Here is a 22,222-nt window from a genome sequence, read left to right as displayed (position 1 = left end):
CAATTATTGACGTTCAAAACGAATTTACTTAGGATAATTTAATAAATTGTTAATATCTGATAGTATTTTGACCTTTACCTTTATATTTCTTCAAATGACGCCAAATTATATTGCAGTTATTACCTGAAACGCAAAACAAACAATTTAATATATAAGATAACTTCTTATTAATATAATTAATACATAAATTAAATTGAAAGCCTTATTACAAGAAACTACATACGCTTTTTGCAAATTTACCACGCTTTTAATATGTATGTATGTATGTATGTATGTAACGGAATCATAGAACTAGATTCTCACCCACTTTGAACGATCCGATTAATTTAAAATTTTGAACAATTATCTAGCACCGATGACAATACACGATTTTAATAATTTTGTCCCATTTTCCTTATTGTCAGGAATAACGATTTTCATTGCGATTTTAGCGTGGTTCTTAGTTTTTAAACTATAATTATTTACGTTTAGATCGAATTGTCAAATGAGGAAGCCGTACACTTGATGGTAAGTGGCCTTTACGACTTATGCAAGTCTGTAAAGTGCCCTAAAATGAAAATGACCTCTTCCTGAGGTCGGCCATATGTGATGCTACCCCTGAGGATTAAACAATTACATTTCCTTGCCACACTCTTTAAAATACAACACAGAAACTTACTACTGTTATAACATATTTCGAAGGTGGTAGAACTGTTTGTGGTTCTACTCCGGCGGCACCACCGCCACATCTATTTTTGTCTAATAACAGCAGTGTTAAGCACTGCTGTGTTCTGGTTTGAATGATGTGGTATGGGAGACAGACTTTTCCGAGGCATTCAAGGTTACTCAGGGGTAGCGGCGCGTCTGTGGCTGACCTCAGGTATAGTCCGCGTGAAACTGCTAGTCCGCTCTGAATATAGGGATGAATCGCGTCGCCATAGCAAATTGTACGACTACACCTGCTCGCAACAACTTCAGAGCGGATTAGTAGTTTCGCGAGGACTATAGGAATCTATCTGGGGTAGATCACAGATGTCCATGGGCATTAGCCACTTACCATCAGGTGGACTGCATGCTCGTCTGCTACTACTATATTATAAAGAATCACTACGAAGTTAGGCTGCCAAATAGCGGTTCCACGTCCAATAATAAAGTTTTACAACCTAAAAAGTTGTTTTAAAAAGTTTTAACACTAAATAGCTAGACTGCCTATTATTTTATATTCCGGTTTGAAAGAGAGCGGGGAATGGTCCATGAACTTATAATGACTGGCGAAACTATTTAGTTTTGAATTTTGTCTGTCGATGACTAATATCTATGCATTTTATAGACTAGGTTTTTTTTAAAATAGCAAAAGAACATGCAGTCGACCTGACGGTAAGTGGCTAGTGCCTCCCATGGACATGTAATCAACCCCAGATTAGATTTTTTTACCTGAGATCGGCCACAGATGCGCCGCTACCCCCGAGGAATAACGAGTATCTACCTTACCGCACCCTTCAAATCAGAACACAACAGCGCTTCACTGCTGTTATAAGTAGTGTTAGGCGTTGCTGTGTTCTGGTTTGAAGGGTGCGGTAAGGTAGATACTTATCCGAGACATTCTGAAAGGGTATCAACCCATGTATGGCCAAGCTCAGGTACGAATCTTATCTTGTCTGGGTTTGATTACAGTTCCATGGGCGGCAGTAGCCACTTACCATCAGGTCGACTGCATGCTCGTCTGCTACTCCAATATTATAAAAACGTCTACGTTTAATAAAACTTTGGTTTAGGACTTTTAACTTAGATACTTAAACACTTAAACACACTTCAATACTCACAGCCCCACACTAGGATTCCCTGTATCGTGGGTCGTGGGTGCCATGGACACATACAGAGACACATACACAAACACCCAGACCCAGAAACAGAAACCTAAATTCATCATTTAGAAATCTGTCTGGCCGGAGATCGAACCCGGGACCCTCTGCGCGTCAGACCGGTATGGTGACCGCTCATCCACGCGAGTCGTCAAATACGATATATGACACTTAAGTGAATATCCGGTTGGCATAATTATGTTTGATAGCCCGCTTCATTAAATCATGTTAATTCATTTCAGTAACCGAATTATATTTCCTTGTTACAGTTCGTTTGCTGTGTCAATATTACATTATAATACGTTTGAGGATAAATATTAATTAAACGTCTATCCCTTTACTAGTATTCTAAATTCGACTAAAATAATTCTTAATTAAAATTTTGAGATATTTCATTGAAAAAATTGAGGGCTTTTTCCTGTCACGCATGTTTCTGGCCGCACGTTATCTACAACATAGATAAGTAAAGATTACTCACTCCTAACAAGAAACTGTAACCAGTTTTGACAATTGAAAATGTCACTGTCATCTATTTTAGTGTTTGAAAAATATTTAAAAAATGTAGTTTTTAGATAATTTACGAATGAAACGATATTTCTCCACACTTTTTCTTCGATTTCGTGTTTTTGCACCACATAACTGCACATTTGGTCATTGTTCCGCGTAAATTACACCATGACAGCCATTAAATGGCTAACAGAACTGTCAGCCGTTTAAGCCATTTAATGGCTTTCTTCAATTACAAGGCGGTGAGATATCTATACGTATCAATGTTATCAATAAGCTGCAATAATAACAAATACTAAAAATAAGAAAAATATATTATATTTTTATGGTACGGAACCCATGTGCGAGTTAAACTCGCACTTGCCAATAATTTTCATTTAAAATCAATACAATTCATTACTCCATGAAAAATTAAGACAAAGTAAAATTATTTAAGTACAGTTATTTACGTAATTCCAACATGGTCGCCTATTGTTGTCAAACGGTCGTTGACCCCGCCGCCATCTTAACAGCTGTGCGTTGTAACAGTTTAATCAGTATGGTAGTATGAAATTATGCCACATATTTGCGCATATATCGGATAACATAATTAATTTACGATAAATCGCTTAACTGTGTCATGAAATATCAAATGCCTGTAAATTATAACTGCTCAAATTATGTTAAATCATGCAATTTCTATATTTAGGTTGTGCGATGTCTTCCTTCGTCGCATCTTCGTCGTTATAATTATTTTTTTATACGCGTATATGTGAAAATCAAAAGTACCTAACTATAAGACACTGATTTTTTAACTAAGCAATTTTTATTGTTTATACTGCTCATTTTAAAGTGAATTAAAGGTGGTAGAACCAGTATAGTCCGATAGGGGAGGTATCTTCCGCGCCAAACTTCTAGTCCGCTCTGAAGTTGTTGCGTGTAGGTGTAATCATACAATTTGCTATGATGACGCCATTCATTTCTATATTCAGAGCGGACTAGCAGTTTGGCGCACCACCGCCACACCTATTTCTAACGTGAAGTAGTTCTAGCGTTTCGATGTTAAGGTGTGGATGCCGGCTGACTTGTAAGTCTCACATGTATATGAGGCGACCATCTTAATCCTCAGGGGGCCTACCACCATCTTTTAAAAACCACCATAGTTCAGGAAAGTTTTATTTCCTCCTTAAAACAGTAAAATAATCCGTCATACACAGTTGAACAAACTTAAACCCTTATTAATTTTTCGCTTATCCATTGTAAAAAACCAACTGAAAATGTCATATTTTGCCATAGATTAGTAAAGATACTTCGCCGCCTTGAAATTGAACGAAGCCACAAACGGCTTATTTTAGTAAGTTCTTTTTTTGAATTCTTGACAAATAAAAACATTTTTAGAGAAAATTTACGAATAAATAATTAATACTGCGTAATTTACGTAATAAATAAATAATTATTTCAAATATTTTAGGGACATTTTAGCACGGAGACGCGGCAAAACTTTTTACGCAACTATTTCAATTCTCAAAACTGGGTACATTTTCTTGTTAGGTGTGAGTAATCTTTACTAATCTATGTATTTTGCTTAAAAAGTTAAATTTCATGCAAAAAAAGTAAAAGTATGTTTAAAATAATATTGTGTTAAGAGATGGTAGTAACCTCCTGGAATAGCAAAGGATCTTTGATCGACTTCAGCAATCCCTATTCTATATGGAGTTGGTTACAGGCCACATAATATCTATTTCAATATTATAAAAAAAATATTTAATCTGTACCAGGTTTTACCATCTTAATAGTGATTAATAATCTGTGGAAATCATTTCGCGGTCTTTTATCTGTACATTATTTTATACGTTTTGCAATCAAGATAAAGTTGTTTGTCAAAAGATTAGAATCCATTGTATGAGGTTGTTTATTTTTTATATTTACGCAGGTGTTACCAGTTTCTTGAATAGAAATCCTTTATTAATTACTTTTAAAGATGGCTGACACTTACTCGTTCATCGATCTCATTGGAATAAGTTATTATGAGTGAATGAATAGATAACTATAAATAAATTGCCAAGGAAGGGTTATTTTTCGCGCGTTTCGTGTATGTTTGCAAATTTGTTTATAATTTCAAATCGTGCAAATGGCTAGATGGATTTCGACAGTAAATGCATAGTAATATTCGTCTTAATACCCAAATGTCCTTAGACAGGTTTAAAAAAAAACAAAATGGCGTATTTTTGGCGCGAAATCTAAATATATGTAACTCAAAGGTGACTGCCTGACATAGTGATCTATCAACGCACAGCCCAAACCACTGGACGGATCGGGCTGAAATTTGGCATGCAGGTAGATGTTATGACGTAGGCATCAGCTAAGAAAGGATTTCGATCAATTCTACCCCCAAGGGGATAAAAGTTTGTATAAATCTTCTTAGTTAATAATATTACTTCGTAACGCGAGCGAAGCCGCGGGCAAAAGCTCGTTTCTTTATAATTTCAAATCTTGCAAATGGCTGAATGGATTTCGACAGTAAATTCATAGTAATATTCGTCTTAAATAATCAAATGTCCTTAGACAGGTGTTTGAAAAAACAAAATTGCGGATTTTTGACGCGAAATCTATACTTAGTGTAGTGTTATAAAGAGGAAAACTTTGTTTGTTTGTTTGATTGTAATGAATAGGCTCAAAAACTACTGGACCGATTTTAAAAAATCTTTCACCATTCGAAAGCTTCATTATCACGAGTAACATAGGCTATATTTTAAATGAAATATATTTGATAAATAGATTTGGAGGCGGTACAAAGTTTGCCGGGTCAACTAGTAAGTTAATAAAATGAACAAAAATAAGTAAAAAATAATAAACATTTAGTGGTACGGAAGCCTCCATGTGCGAGTTCGACTTATACTTGGCAAATTATTGGGAACCAATATTACTAGCTACTGTTCATATTTTTCGCATAAGCAACACAGCTATCGAATTAAATACACAATGACGACAATAGCTAATGTGTGTAAAGTACACACTTGCGAGTATAATACGTACACTGCATAATCTGGCCACTTCCGCAAATGTGCGTGTTAGATCCTAAAGGTAGATTCATACTTGTTTGTGGCTTAATTTAAATTAAATTTAAATTTTTTAAAGTTATTAATTTTTTCGAATAGTTAAAGTAGTGAAATATAGAGACTAATACAAAGTAAAGTAAAAAGATTAAATGGCTGACAATTCTGTCGTTTAATGGCTGTCATGGTGTAATTTTCGCGGAATAATGCCGACATGCGCCGTTGAGACACGAAATCGAAGAAAAAGTGCGAAGAAATATCGTTTTATTCGTAAATGATCTAAAAACTACATTTTTTTAAATATTTCATCATTTTCAAACACGAAAATAGATGACAGTGACAGCTGTCAAAAGGTTTTCTTGTTAGGAGCAAGTAATCTTTACTAATCTATGATTTACTTGTAAATAAACACTCTGTATATATGCGTTGTACATATATTTCCGCCTTCAGTAAGCCTAACAAAGAGTTAGATAACAAAGAAGTTTAACATAACTATGTAATGACGTATTTCCTAGACAATGATAAATAATTGATTAAATTGAATATTAATGCATGAACAAGTTTGTGATATTGTCAATTGCTCTGTCATTAATATCTGTGACTAACTCCATATAAAGCAGATTCTACTTTTTACCCATAGATTAGTAAAGATTACTCACTCCTAACAAGAAAATGTACCCAGTTTTGAGACTTGAAATAGTTGCGTAAAAAAGTTTTGCCACGTCTTCGTGCTAAAATGTCCCTAAAATATTTGAAATAATTATTTATTTATTACGTAAATTACGCAGTATTAGTTATTTATTCGTAAATTTTCTCTGAAAATGTTTTTATTTGTAAAGAATTCAAAAAAAGAACTTACTAATAAGCCGTTTGTGGCTTCATTCAATTTCAAGGCGGCGAAGTATCACTAATCTATGTTTTTACCACGCTTTTATTAGCTTGACCTGTATGTATGTATGTAACGGAAACTTTGAACTCGATTTTTACCCACTTTGAACGGTCCAATTAATTTAAAATTTTGAACAATTATCAAGAACCGATGAAAATACACGATTTTAATAATTTTATCCCATTCACTACATCAGGATCGTCAGGAATCAGGATTAATGATTTTCCTTGTGCGATTTTAGCGTGGTTTTTAGTTTTTTAACTATAATAATTAATTGTATAATATACGAGTAGCAGACGAGCATGCAGTCCTCCTGATAAGTGGCTACTGCCGCCAATGAACATCTGAACAACCCCAGATAAGATTAGATTCCTACCTGAGATCGGCCACAGATGCGCCGCTACCCCTGAGGACTAAGCTGGAACGCCTCAGAAAAGTATGTTTAGTTTCTTTGAGTTTTGTCACAAGGTCCATTGGAAATGACTCGGGCTTTTTTTCTGATTTTTGAATTAAAATGCACATGAGGAGATAGAAAAGGGTATTTATAACCGACCTCAGATAAGTAATAACTATAAATCACATTTAATTGTCACATTAATATATATTACACTTTCATTTCAATTTATTATTGTAATTACGTTCTTTTGTATATTGATTACAGAGCGACATTTCGTTTTTAGGGTTCCGTATTCGAATGATAAAAACTAATGACACTTGGTCGTAAATAATAATAAATAAATAAATAAATAAACGCTTTCTACACTCACAGCCCCACACTAGGATTCAGTGTCGTGGGTGCCATGGACACACATAGACAAACACACAAACACCCAGACCCAGAAACAGAAATCTAAATTCATCATTTAGATGTCTGGTCGAGGATCGAACCCGGGACCCTTTGCGCGTCAGACCGGCATGGTGACCGCTCCGCCACGCGGGTCGTCGGGTGAACCCTATGGCCCTTTCTGAACCCCTGACAACGTGTGTACAAAATTTTATATTGTCATAAATCGGTTATGTAGTTAAAACGTGAAAGTGTAACAAACGTACATTCGCATTTTCTATACTAATATTATAAAGAGGAAATCTTTGTTTGTTTGATTGTAATGAATAGGCTCAAAACTACTGGACCGATTTTAAAAATTCTTTCACCATTCGAAAGCTACATTATCCACGAGCAACATAGGCTATATTTTATATGAAATATATTTTATAAATACATTTTGAGGCGGTACAAAGTTTGCCGGGTCAGCTAGTATATAATATTAACCATCTAAGGTTAAAGATGCGAAATCCATTACATAAAACATCTTTCATCATCAACCCATTACTGTCCCACAGCTGGGCACGGGTCTCCTCTTAGAATGAGAAGGATTAGGCCATAGTCCACCGCGCTGGCCAAGTGCGTATTGGTAGACTTCACAAACCTTTGATATTTTTTTATAAAACCGCTGAATTGTGCCGGTTTTGTCATATTTTTCCTTAAACATTTAAGCAAGCGATAATTAATTTCGAATACGCATAACTTTGAATAATCAGTGCGTGCCTGGGATTTCAACCCCGGACCCCTCGATCGAGAGGCCGAGTTTCCTAACCACTAGGCTATCAACATCTAGCACGTTTAAAACATCTTTAAATGCAAGATTCTTCTAAGAAATATATTATCTACGTAAATACCATTTCAATGTTTGCTAAACCAAGGAATAGTAGTATAAGAACACAAACATGATATCATTCTGAGTATCTTATATTTAAATAAACAAACGTGTTCATGTATAAGTTATAACAAAAACTGTTTCCTTACAATGTTTAGATTATTCTTTCTTAACAAGACTGAAATAAAGGTCTCGAATTTATAAATATACTAGCTGACCCGAAAAATGTTAAGGGTGAACAACCCTTATCATTTAGGGGGATGAAAAATAGATGTTGGCCGATTCTCATAGATACCGGATAAGCACAAAAAATTTCATCAAAATCGGTCAAGCCGTTTCGGAGGAGTATGGCAACGAAAACTGTGACACGAGAATTTTATATTTTAGATTTAAAACCTTCTAAAATCCTCATACGTTCTTTAATATCGTTTTAGAATGGTCAAGAGCGAGTCGATCTTACCAATTTTTTAATTTTAGGTTTCGTACCTAAATAAAACGGAACCCTATTAGGAAGCCTTCGCTATCTATCTGTCTGTCACAGGGCTCTATCCCTTCATATAATGGATAATCATGTACCTATAATTTCTTTTAATAATATTAAAGAATGATGGTAAGTGGCAACTACCCATTGACAACTGTAATCAACCCCCGATAAGATTAGATTCCTACCTAACATTGGCCACAGATGCGTTGCTACCATAGAAGCGAAAAGCAAGTACCCCTGAGGACTAAGTTGAAACGCGTGGTATAAGTATGTCTCTTGTCAAACCAGAACACAGCAGCGCTTAACACTGCTGTTATAACAGAAATAGGTGTGGCGGTGGTGCCGCCGGAGTCGAACCACAGAGGGTTCTATCTACAGAAACTAGCATTACAGTCATGGATCTTCAATATCATGGACTGATCATAAAAAAAAAATTTAACAAAAAAATAAAACCGACTTCTATGTCACTACAAAGTAAAAAATAATTGAAATAAATGTTGCTTTAGTACATATTTCTGAAGGGAAATTTCACATTTTCAGTTTCACAGGGGGTCCCCCTGTGAAACTAGCCGCATATAATGGTGTATGAATCATATCGATCGGTCGCGGCATCGCGAAAAAATCGCCGAACAAACATAAAAAAAAAAAAAAATATATATATATACGGTCGAATTGAGTAACCTCCTCCTTTTTTGAAGTCGGTTAAAAATGAATAATATTACTTACTGATAGGCATGCGAGGTACCAAGAAGGTCGCATGCATCTAAATAAATTAGAGATCGCTAATTAGGACAAGATGGGTATAATTATTGGCATAATTCGTACCTACACGACAATATGCTGACCTAGATAATCGTTGTCTAAGCGGGTCTCATAGTGATTTCGTACATACATACATTTGAGAATTGAAATAGTTGCGTAAAAAAGTTTTGCCACGTCTCCGTGCTAAAATGTCCCTACAATATTTGAAATAATTATTTATTTATTGTGTACATTACTAAGTTTAGTAACACTTCATGTTATTTAGGTATATTTGTAGGTTTACACGAGGTATTACGCATATTTCTTTCTCATTTTTCTGTTATTTACTTTTGTTTTTTTAGTTATTTACTGTAGATAATACATTTAGTATAGTGTAATTGGTGTGGCATCGTTGGTCAGAGTTGCACGACGTACAGGGCCGCACTGAAAACCAGTCGCCGGAGTCTGTTATTTCTCACAGGCATCGGCAGAGACTGAGTGCGACCATTTTTGCTGCTATACTGTATCGTTTACGTCACGTGTTATTTTATTTGTTATTATTTTTATTGTATCCCTTCCATTGTTATTATTTTCTTTTGTATGTTGTAACTTGTATAGCATGTAAAATAAATGGTTTCTTTCTTTCTTTCTTTCAGTGTTAGTTATTTATTCGTAAATTTTGTCTAAAAATGTTGTTATTTGTCAAGAATTCAAAAAAAGTATCGGCGGCGAAGTATCTTTACTAATCTATGAGTACAAAGAGCATGTTATATACATGAAAGTTGAAGTAAGAAAAGTAATAAATTCGAACAATAGCGTTGCATATTATCAGCATCATATACTTCATCATAAACTTTATTTAATTGTCAAATGACGCGTGTACATTACGTATAAACACGTGTATTTACTTAAACAGTTACTCAAACAAAACTTTCCTTGTACGAAAATAGGACAGTAGTGACATATTGTTTTATTGCTTCCCAGTGTTGCCATATAGGGAGATTTTGCTTTAATTTAGGGAAATACGTAAAATGGTTTGACGATGTTTAAAATGGCAAATATAGCGTTTTATAATGTTGGTTGTTAAATATATAATTTTTAGTATATGTTTTCAAAATGAAAAGTTTTCTAACTATATATTTGTTTGTATTCTTTTTAATGTCCCACTGCTGGGCACAGGTCAAATACCAAAACTTGGGGAGGCCTGAAGGGTACTTGACCACACTGGTCCAATGCGTATTGGTAAAGTTATTTGTTAAAATCCGAGAAATATATAAAAACTTGCGATAAATAATTGTGAGACTGTTCGTAAGAAGTAATCTTAGAACAAACAGTAACAAAGAAAACGGATTTAACACGAAAGAACAAACATAAATAGTTTCGGCAAAAAGTAGGGAATTTACGTCAACTAAGTTCATTAGAACTATTTCGTATTAGTAAACCCAGTCTAGCTTCGCTGTGTCTTATTCTGATATTTTCTGTGAGGACTTCGTGATGAAAATTATATAAAACATTATTTTATAGACATGAAAGATTGTGTAAAAAATTCAAATCAATATGTAGTTTACTTTTCTAATTTTGTGGACACAAACCATAGATTAATAAAGATTACTCACTCCTAACAAGAAAATGTACCCAGTTTTGACAATTGAAATATTTGCGTAAAAAAGTTTTGCCACGTCTCCGTGCTAAAATGTCCCTAAAATATTTGAAATAATTATTTATTTATTATGTAAATTACGCAGTATTAGTTATTTATTCGTAAATTTTCTCTATTTGTCATGAATTCAAAAAAAGAACTTACTAATAAGCCGTTTGTGGCTTCATTCAATTTCAAGGCGGCGAAGTATCTTTACTAATCTATGGCACAAACATACGGAAAACTATGTGTCATAACAAAACATTCCATTTTAAAAAAGGAAGAAAAAATCGCGTCTCATCAAAATAAAGCGTCACCAAACCGGTGTTGTTATAAAGTTATAAACACACTGTGAATTATTTAAAAACAAATACCTCATCGCATTACCATACGACCTCATTATAGATTCTAGGTGAAGATCTTACAAAAACTCCGACCTCTACTGTTGAAAGGAAACACCAAATTACAGTAATTTTGTTGGTAATTAAAAATCTTAGCAAACATATAGCCGTAATTTATATTCTTTGTATTCGACATAGGAATAACAAGATAATTATCTTTGTCCTTTTTTCCTTAAAAAACCTAATTAATAATACCATAAAGTTTAAAAATTCCACAAACAAAATACGTCCTTAGGTCATTTGATAAATAAAAAATAAGGAAGATTTATTCGAAATTTAATTTTAGCGAGATTTATTCGAAAATAAAAAAGTAATTAAAAATAATTTAATTTTTTTCTTCCATACGCCAAATGTAAAAATAATGTGGGTATAACTTAAAAAATAAAATAGAACGCGCTGACTTTGACCGATTTGTAAGGTAAATTCTTCATTGTAGGTAAATGAGTAATGATATTTTATTTATAATTCCTTAAAAGGATTTAATTTCAATTTTCGTTATTTTATTGCGAACAAAGAAACCAACAGACGAATATCGACCATCTAAATTTAACAAAAAACAAAAAATATTGTTCATAAGCCGACCTGTTATTCCTCTTGGTCCCATTAGCACCACACTCGATTTCGCTGCCGCCATAACTAGTTACCAATGGCACATCACCTTCCGCCATCATTGTTGCACTGAACTTTGAATTTGGAATTCACGTCGAGCGATTCGCTTTATTTTAGATCACGTGGCTAAGCGAGGAGGATGTGTTATTTTTACCGCGCACACGTCCAACTCCTAACCGTGCAATGCCGGACTGACCAGTGACCGATTATATTTTATAGATGTAAATTTAAAGATGAGCGCAGCGTCAGATAACATGTGACGGTTGTTGTCATTGATAATTGAATGGTGTTATGCGTGAATCAGTCATTCATGTTGATTTCCGCCTGGCGATTATGGCGATTTGAAATTTATTGGGGGAACGGAAAATAATCAAAAATTTGTTTGGCAAAAAACAGTTATTTGTTAAAAACATTTTAAATGCTAATCAACAATATAATTTCCGTCATTTTCTAGCACTTATTCTCACTGTTAGACTAATAGTATTAAAGTTGTCATCTCCTTTATTCCAGAATAAATAAACCTCGTAAGAACTAGTTTTATCCACTTTTACCCAGGTGTGTTGTAATACAATGAATGTATTATGCAAACCGGTTATTTCCGGATTTGTTCAAATTCGAATTACTCATATTAAAATGACAATGTAATCATATAGAGAATTTTATGCGTTTTTACCCCACCCCTAAGGCCAAAGTCCTTATATAAGACGTAAGAATAAAATAAATTACTTAGTATGAAAACAAGAAACCCGACTGCCTAAAAATAATTACCTGAAAAGGACAAAGTACTTAAATAAGGTTTATATATTCAAATAGAAATTAATATTTCTTGTTTGTTGTAATAAAAGTGTTGTAAACTTTGTTGTTGCAATACGGAAGATAGAAAAACCCAGGTCTGGGGAAAACCGTATTATTCGTATTCTGCAAATAACACGAAAATGCAGCGACGTAAAATATACACTATATATCGTATATAGAATAGGAAAATATTTCGTATATAGTATATTGAAGGTAAATATGTAGGTAGATAGGTACATATTTCATACATCAAACATTTTGAAAAAGTAGAGTTGGCTGATTTGCAAATTAAGGTATCGATATATAAGTTTTATAGTAAAAAGAAACTATTTTTGAAATATGTTTCTTATCGAAAATAGAACATAAGTCTAGTATAGAATATTAGGATAATTAATTATACTTCGATGAATATCATAATTTTTATTTGGGTAAAGTTCTGGTCAAATTTCGGACACGATTTAACTACCTTTATAAAATGTTTAGGTGGTAGAGCCCTTTGTGGTTCGACTCCTGCGGCACCACCGCCACACCTATTTCTGCCCCATAACAACACCTAAACGCTGCTGTGTTCTTGTTTAAAGGGTGTGGTAAGGGAGACATTATCCGAGGCGTTCCAGCTTAGTCCTCAGGGGTAGCGGCGCATCCAGGGGTGACAACCCGCGTGGAGGAGCGGTGACCATACCGGTCTGACGCGCGAAGGGTTCCAGGTTCGATCCCCGGGCAGACAAATATCTATATGATGAATTTAGATATCTGTTCTGGGTCTGGGTGTTTGTGTGTGTCCATGGCACCTACGACACAGGAAATCCTAGTGTGGGGCTGTGAGTGTATAAAGCGTTTATTTATTTATCTGTGGCCGACCTCAGGTAGGAATATATAATTCTATCCGACGTTGATTACAGATGTCCATAGGCGGCAGTAGCCACTAACCATCAGGTGGACTGCATGCTCGTCTGCTACTCGTATATAATATAAAAAAAATCCATATGTACTACGCTTATATCAATTAGTGTAGTAACAATCTAAGGAACTACGTAATAAGTAATTATGGATGTCTGAAGTTATGCACTAATTGCGTGCAAATCTCTGTTCAGCGAAATGAAAGTAAGACAATAATAATTGGGTACAGAAATAGCTAGCAATTATTAGGGTTCCGTACTTAAAGGGTAATAACGGACCCTATTTCTAATAAAAGCAGTGATAGCCTAGTGGTTAAGAAACGCGGCCTCTCGATCGAGGGGTCCGAGGTTCAAATCCCAGGCACGCACCTCTGATTTTCAAATTAATGTGCGTATTAGAAATTAATTATCACTTGCTTAAACGGTGAAAGAAAACATCGTGAGGAAACCTGCATACCTGAGAGATTTATAAAAAATCTTAAAAGGTATGTGAAGTCTACCAATACGCACTTGGCCAGCACGGTGGACTATGGCCTAATCCTTCTCATTCTGAGAGGACACCCGTGCCCAGCAGTGGGACAGTAATGGGTTGATGATGATGATTTCTAAGCCTTCGCTGTTTGTACGTCTGTCACAGGGCTCTCCTGAACCGTAATAGAAATATACTATATTTTTTACATAATGTGTATGACTGCTATAAGAAAATAATACAAAAACCCGATATTTTTCGACGTTTTTTTGGTTTAGCTAAGTTAGGTAACATATTTTTATTGTTTATTATTAATAAGTGACATGGATATTAGATAATACAACTCGATGAAATTGTTCATGACTTTTTAGTTTTAATCTTTTTCAAGGTCTCAAGTTTCTCAAGATGTATAAGATAATTAACGGTATGAATTACGGCCTCTCATAGTGGAGGTCCAAGGTTTATCCCAAGCACATACCGCTGGCTTTTTCGTGTTACGTGCGTATTTCAAATATTCATTGACGAAAAGCCTTATAAGGAAACCTATATACCAAAGTATTCTTTAAAACAGTTTTTAAAGGCGTGTGACATACTCGTACATGCCTGAAGGTTTTCTAAACAAAATCTCTAAAGTGTTTGAAGTCTACCAATTCGCAATTGGCCAGTGCGTTGGACTATGGCCTAAGTCCTTCCACTCTGAGAGGAGACCCAACAATGACATATAAATGGACTAATATTTAAACAATTTTTAAAACATCTTGGTTCTATCTCGCATAACACTATCCACGACACGTCACAACACAGCTTTAACCACTCATATTGCTGAAACGATACACGAATGACAGCACTACAGTTCCGCCCCCCGGAATTGTCTGTTTTGAAACTTTAGCAACTGGTCGGTAATAATTATAAGAAAAAAACCGACTGCTTAAAAATAATTTACTTTTAAAACCTTTATGTTTGCGGAGGGGCATAGGTTTCCTCTGTGTGTTCTACTGGATTTACAACCGGTGTTCCGAGGAACTATTTGACCTGGTGCCTACGTCACCATTCCTCCGTCGCACCACTCGCCGAAGGATGAAGTTCCATCCACACCAACTAGACTCTGGGTTTGCACGGACTTACTTGCAAAGGACGTGCAAGATGTGGAATAAACTTCCTCCTGAGGTATTCCCGGAGCGCTATGACATGGGACTTTTCCAAAAAAGGTGTAAAAAGAGCTCTCCTCCAAAGCCGGCGATGCATTGGCGACTCCTCTGGTGTTGCAAATGTTCATAAGTGACGGTGACTGCTTTCCATCAGGTATCCCACCTCCCGCATCGTTTAGTTATCTACACTAATATTATAAAGAGGAAAACTTTGTTTGTTTGTTTGGTTGTAATGAATAGGCTCAAAAACTACGGGACCGATTTTAAAAATTATTTCACCATTCGAAAGCTACATTATCCACGAGTAACATAGGCTATATTTTATATGAAATATATTTGATAAATAGATTTTGAGGCGGTACAAAGTTTGCCGGGTCAGCTAGTTATATATAAAAAATTAAAACTCATAATTTGATAATTTCTAATACACACATAATGAAAAATCAGAGGTGTCTAGGATTTGTACCTCGGACCCCTCGATTAAGAAGCCGTGTTTCTAGGCTATCACTGCTTACACATACACATAAACATGCATACATACATACATACGTACATACATACATACATATTTACATACATACATACATAAAAGTTTGGGTTTTTAACGCAAATCCGTTCAGATATGGTTACTGCGAAATCATCTGTAATTTAATATGTTTACTGTTTTAATACTTTTAACATCAGTCATATTTCTAATCATATGTGTACGTCATTATCATAACGCCTCCCAAATTACAACGCCATGACGCACTTATTATTATTGTTTTATATTTGAGTCTTTTTTTTACGAGGAGGACACCTTCAAAAGGTACCCGACGACGTGGGAGCGACGCCGGGTAATGTGGGATTTTACCGCACTAGGTATCTAGGTACCGCGTTGAGGACGGCTGGCGGCCGTCCTCAGCGCTTGGTGGAGAACTTCGGGATCTCCGATGGAACACAACCGGAGTCCTCCGAGCGCAATGCCCCTATCGGACTCTGCTCTGGGGGGAGCAGTTTACGCTCCTCACGTACACCTGGTGTTTACGACGGTATGCGGCCATACACACCGCCGTCCTTCCCGGGGTTATCTTAAAGCAGCAGCGCTTAACACTGCTGTTATTAGGCAGAAATAGGTGTGGCGGTGGTGCCGCCGGAGTTGAACCACAGAGTTCCATAACCTTTAACACTGTTCTTATAGCAGAATTAGGTACTTGTTAATCTGTTAGGTTTTTGGAACGAGGGCGAAACCTTAGAGTTATGTGTGATTTTTACCGCACTAAAATCCTCCGGTGGCCGTCCTCGGCGCTGCGTAGAGGGCTCCGGGATCTTCAAAGGAACGCAACCGGAGTCCTCTTAGCGCGTTACCACATCGGGCTCCGCCCAGGTGAGCTTAGCGCTCGCCACACCGACTGGAGTACACGACGGTATGCGGCCACACATACCGCCGTTCTTTCCGGGATCGCTGGCCGGGCGGTTCGAGCTCCTCTTGCCACCCGCGACCCAAGAAGCTTTTAGTCGCCTCTTACGACAGGGAGGGGATACCGTAGCCTTCTTGTGGTATCGAAACTACAGGGACATAAGAACTGTTCTTAGGAGTTTATTTTATTTCTACATCCGTAGCACCATGTATATAAAATAGTTAGTACACCTGTCACGTCCGTACAGAATGTTACTTTCACTACAAACGAATTGGGATAGAGAAAAGTATACTATTTAGACATGAATGTTTGTATTGAAGTGGCTAAGAAGCATTGAAGGCCCTTTGTTCGACTCCGGCGGCACCACCGTCACACCAATTTTGTGTAATAACAGCAGTAGTAAGCGCTGCTGTGTTCTGGTTTGAAGGGTGTGGTAAGGGAGACATGCTTTTCCGAGGCGTTTCAGCTTAGTCCTCAGAAGTAGCGGTACATCTGTGACCGAACTCCGGTAGGAATCTAATCCTATCTGAGGTTAATTTCAGATGACAATGGGCGGTAGTAGCTTCTTACCATAAGGTGGGTTGCATGTGATAGATAAAACGAAAATGTCAAAAAAGCAGTTTCTTGAAAGACTCTCTCCATAAAATTTAAACTTTTTATTTTTAGTAAGTATTTATTGACACAGCGGCAAACGGTTTAAGAAATAGAGCCCTGTAACTGACAGACAAACGGATAGACAGCAGAGGCTTAGTAATATGCTTCCATTTTCCCATATGGGTACAGAGCATAGATTAGTAAAGATTACTCACTCCTAACTAGAAAATGTACCCAGTTTTGAGAATTGAAATACTTGCGTAAAAAAGTTTTGCCACGTCTCCGTGCTAAAATGTCCCTAAAATATTTGAAATAATTATTTATTTATTATGTAAATTCATGTAAATTACGCAGTATTAGTTATTTATTCGTAAATTTTCTCTAAAAATATATTTATTTGTCAAGAATTCAAAAAAAGAACTTACGGTAATAAGCCATTTGTGGCTTCATTCAATTTCAAGGCGGCGAAGTATCTTTACTAATCTATGGTACAGAGCAATAAAAATTTCAAATAAAATAACGCCAATCTTAGCGCGTAAATCCAAAAACAAAACCGACCAATCAGAACGCAGGAAATCACTACGTCATCACCACCGCGCTACGTGATTGGCTACCAAATGAGCCATTGCCCGTAATTGGTCAGTCCTTATTTAACTGACACTTTCGTATCGCTCACTTTCATTTCGATTCGATTTCTAAAATGAACCTATTATATTATAATGTTATTGTGACAATTTCCTTCCATTGTGTCGAGTTTATGTAATGCAATACTTAGATATTGGCCGAGTAGAGACGAATAAACGCGAATACTATATTTGTTGCTTTTTATTGCTATTGGTCATGATGTGTTTTTCTTATATATTCTTCCTTTTTATATAATACTAGCTGACCCGGCAAACTTTGTACCGCCTCAAAATCTATTTATCAAATATATTTCATATAAAATATAGCATATGTTACTCGTGGATAATGTAGCTTTCGAATGGGTAAAGAGTTTTTAAAATCGGTCCAGTAGTTTTTGAGCCTATTCATTACAACCAAACAAACAAACAAAGTTTCTCTTTATAATATTATATTATATATTATTATTATTTTATAATATTATATATAATATAGGAGTAGCAGACGAGCATGCAGCCCATCTTTGGGTGTGTGGCAACTGCCGCCCATGAGTATTTGTAATCAATCCCAGATACATAAGATTATAGTCCTACCTAAGATCGGTCACAGATACATTGCTATATCTGAGGACTAAGCTGGAACGCCACAAAAATTATTTCTCCCTTATCATACCCTTCAAACTAGAACACAGCAGCGCTTAACACTGCTGTTATTAGTAGTTCTTGTCCCGAGACTACTGAGTCTATCTTCTATCTATCTTCATCTTTCAAATTCAAATTCAAATATATTTATTTGCAAGAACATGGGTAAGACATAAAATAACAGTAAAAAGTATATAAGTTCGCCAAGTTCCACCTGTCAAGGCGTGCAAATTGAGAAGTTGTAATTACAAATAAATTCGAATAAATTAATTTTATAATTAAATCTTTTACGTACATTATTTTGAAAATCAGAAGTTAGGTGCCTGGGATTTGAACTTCAGACCCCCAGGACGAGAGGTCGCATTTCTTTAGGTAAATGATAAATATTTTTAAATTTAGTTAAAAGTAGCGACCATGCAGTCCACCAGATGGTAAGTGGCCACAGCCGCCCATGGACTTATGTAATGAAGTCTAGGTAAGATTAGATACATACCTAATAATAAAATACAGAAGATCATAGATGAGAAGATGAATAAATATCATTCGTATAGACCTGTTCACCATGAGTGAATCTAAATTCTATTATAATGATTACAATTCACAGTAAAATATGGAAGTTATTGTTTTATTTCCTGCAGATGATATTTATGGCTAGGCCGAGAATCAGCAATTTAGCGAGAAAGAAGGTTGACTTATCTTCTTTACAAAAATGAATGTTTGTCTCTATGTCTATACTAATATTATAGAGAGGAAAACTTTGTTTGTTTCTTTGATTGTAATGAATAGGCTCAAAAACTACTGGACCGATTCTAAAAATTCTTTCACCATTCGAAAGCTACATTATCCACGAGTAACATAGGCGATATTTTATATGAAATATATATTGATGAATAGATTTTGAGGCGGTACAAAGTTTGCCGGGTCAGCTAGTCCTTTATATAATCGTAATTTATGCCTTCGACCCGCTAGTGTGAATGCAACAAATTGCTTTAGTTATCAATTATCTTCTTCTAGACATAAAAAATGTTTGTCTGTATGTCCTTTATAAAATCGCAATTTTTTTATAATATAGGAGTAACAGACGAGCACGCAGTCCACCTGATGGTAAGCTACTGCCGCCCATGGACATCTGTAATCAACCCCAGATAGGATTAGATATTCCTACCTGAGGTCGGCCACAGACGCGCCGCTACCCCGGAAGACTAAGCTGGAACGCCTCGGAGAAAAATGTCTCCCTTACCACACCCCTGCAAACCAAAACACAGCAGCGCTTGACACTGCTGTAATAAGGCAGAAATAGGTGTGGTGTAGGTGCCGCCGGAGTCGAACCACATAGGGTTCTACCACCTTCAACTTAGTAAACAGTAAAATACATCACAGTATAGTCCGCGCCAAACTGCTAGTCCGCTCTGAAGTTGTTGCGAGCAGGTGCAGTCATACAATTTGCTATGGCGACGCGATTAATTTCTATATTCAGAGCGGACTAGCAGTTTTACGCAGACTATACATATGACTGTTTTAATAATAAATACGAATATAATCAAAACAAACAAGTACCTAGGTCTCTCTAGGCATCAAATGGTTACAAGCGATGCAATTACTTTGTCTAGCCATTCCTAGGGTATTACGTCACCCACTTACTAAGTATCTATGTAATATGTAAACGTACTTATTCTGTTTACTTCTTGTATCTTGAATCCAGTACCCTTTTTTCTTTTTATAATATAGAAGTAGCAGACGGGCATGCAGTCCACCTGGTAACGAGCTACTGCCGTATGGACATCTGTAATCAACCCCGGATAAAAACTGGGGTTGATTAGAGCTGTACCCCTATCTGTGGGGTTGATTACAGATTCGTAGCGGCAATAACTAATACGTTGCTGTCTGAGGACTAAGCAGGAACGCCTTGGAAAAGTATGTCTCTCCTACCACATCCTTCAAACCAGTACCCTTACCATGAGTTTTCAAAACATCCCACAATTTTATGTTACGTTTACTCAATCCATTATTCTGTTCCGTTTGCTTCAGTAGACTGAGTAAACGTAACAATAAGTAAGTGCTCAAGTCTTTTTGTCTGACTCACATGTTCGCAAAAAAGAGAGACAAAACATAAAGCGCCATTTTGTCAATTTAGACATTTAATGTTACGTTACTAACACTATAGTTCTGATACAATCCGCTAGGGACGCTGATTGGAAATTGTATGGGCAAATACGTAAACAAATACCAAAACAGTCATATTTGTCAAACCGTAAAAACTCATGGTAAAGGTACAGAACACAGCAGCGCTTAACACTGCTGTTATTAGGCAGAAATAGTCCTCAGGGGTACCAGTGGGCACGTCCCCTGAAGATTGAGCGCTGTTGTGTTCTGGTTTGAAGGGTTGGTGAGGGAGACATACTTCTCCGAGGCGTTCCAGCTTAGTCCTCAGGGGTAGCGGGGCATCTGTGGCTGACCTGAGGTAGGAATATGTAATCCTAACGAGATGATTAGATATCCATGGGCTGCAGGAGCCACTTGCTATAAGGTGGCATGCTTGTCTGCTTCTCCTATAGTATATAAAAAAACAAGATCTGATAAAATAAATATAGGTTTTAGGTATGACTAATATCCGTTACTTTCAATCTAGAACGGATATCCCTAAAAGCAACAGATTAGAAAATATCCGAAACGACAGACGTCAGACGAACTTTTCTGTGTGTGTGAGGGCCGATACTGGTCATCATAATTGTATTTTTTAATCAAAAGTACCTCTTATTTTGTTTACGAGGGGGAAACCTTCAAAAGGTACCCGACGACGTGGGAGCGACGCCGGGTTATGTGTGATTTTTACCGCACTAAAACCCCCCGGTGGCCGTCCTCAGCGCTTGTTGGAGAAACTCCAGGATCTCCAACGGAACACAACCCGAGTCCTCCAACCGCGATGCCCCGATTGGGCTCTGCCCTGGGGGAGCGGTTATCGCTCCTCCCACGCCATCTAGCGTTTACGACGGGTGTCAAAAAAACTTAAAACACAGAAAACCGAAAACAAAACACTCCCAATCTAAACCATAACGGTAACCTAGATTTATGTACCGTGCGAGAAAGAGAGAGATAGTGAGTGAGATAGCTATATAGACCTCATTCGCACGGTTAGGATGTTACGGCATAGACTACTAAAAGAACTTGTTAGGCACAGAGTATAAATACTGTGACATTTCATAATTTAGGGCGCTTTTTACCAGATCGCAGAGGGTAATGTTTTTTGTGAGGGTAATGTATGTTTCATTCTGTGACACGCTATACGGTGTGACGGATTTCAACATATTAGGTACTAGTTTTTGCCCGCGGCTTCGCCCGCGTTTAACAGAAAATAATATAACATACTAACATACATAAAACTGAAAATTCGTACCTTTAACTTTGCTAAAGATCATCACTTGATCAAATGCATAGTTTACGATTCAATCCTTATTAATATCGATTAAAATATTCGATGTTTTGGGTCCAAAAGATCGATTTTCCGAGTAATCGATCTTAGATCGCTATCCCTATTTCCCAGGGGATTTCCTGGATAAAAACTATGTCCTTTCTCGGGTCTCAGACTATCTTTGTACAAAATTTCATTCAGTCAGTTCAGTCGGTTCAATCGGTTCAGTGGTTTGGGCGTGAAGAAGAGACAACCAGACAGACAGACAGACAGAGTTACTTTCGGATTTATAATATTAGTAAGGATTGTTGGTGTTGGATTCGTCCAAATTATCCGTTGATACCTTCAGTGTCAACAACCAAGCGGTTGCTCCCTATGGAGCTAGCGCCTCGTTTCCAGAATGAGAGGTCGCTATCCGATGTCGGCTGTACGGTCCCCTAGGACG

General features: G+C 36.5%; 1 protein-coding gene across 1 annotated transcript in view; it reads right to left on the bottom strand.

Annotated features, from left to right (window-relative positions):
• Positions 1 to 11,992, bottom strand: part of ced-6 (PTB domain-containing adapter protein ced-6) — a 64,547-nt gene extending 52,555 nt beyond the window's left edge. The window contains exon 1 of the mRNA XM_073081381.1: positions 11,775 to 11,992. Within this exon, the coding sequence (XP_072937482.1) occupies positions 11,775 to 11,863 (89 nt within the window). The 5' untranslated portion in view covers positions 11,864 to 11,992. The remainder of the gene's footprint in view (positions 1 to 11,774) is intronic.
• Between the last annotated feature and the right edge of the window lie 10,230 nt (positions 11,993 to 22,222).

This window comes from Epargyreus clarus, unplaced genomic scaffold (genome assembly GCF_041222505.1).
Source record: "Epargyreus clarus isolate Ecla_fem2 unplaced genomic scaffold, WU_Ecla_fem_2.2 ptg000016l, whole genome shotgun sequence".
Taxonomy (NCBI): domain Eukaryota; kingdom Metazoa; phylum Arthropoda; class Insecta; order Lepidoptera; family Hesperiidae; genus Epargyreus; species Epargyreus clarus.
The sequence above is the reverse complement of the archived record's forward strand: the minus strand, read 5'-3'. Positions and strand labels throughout refer to the sequence as shown.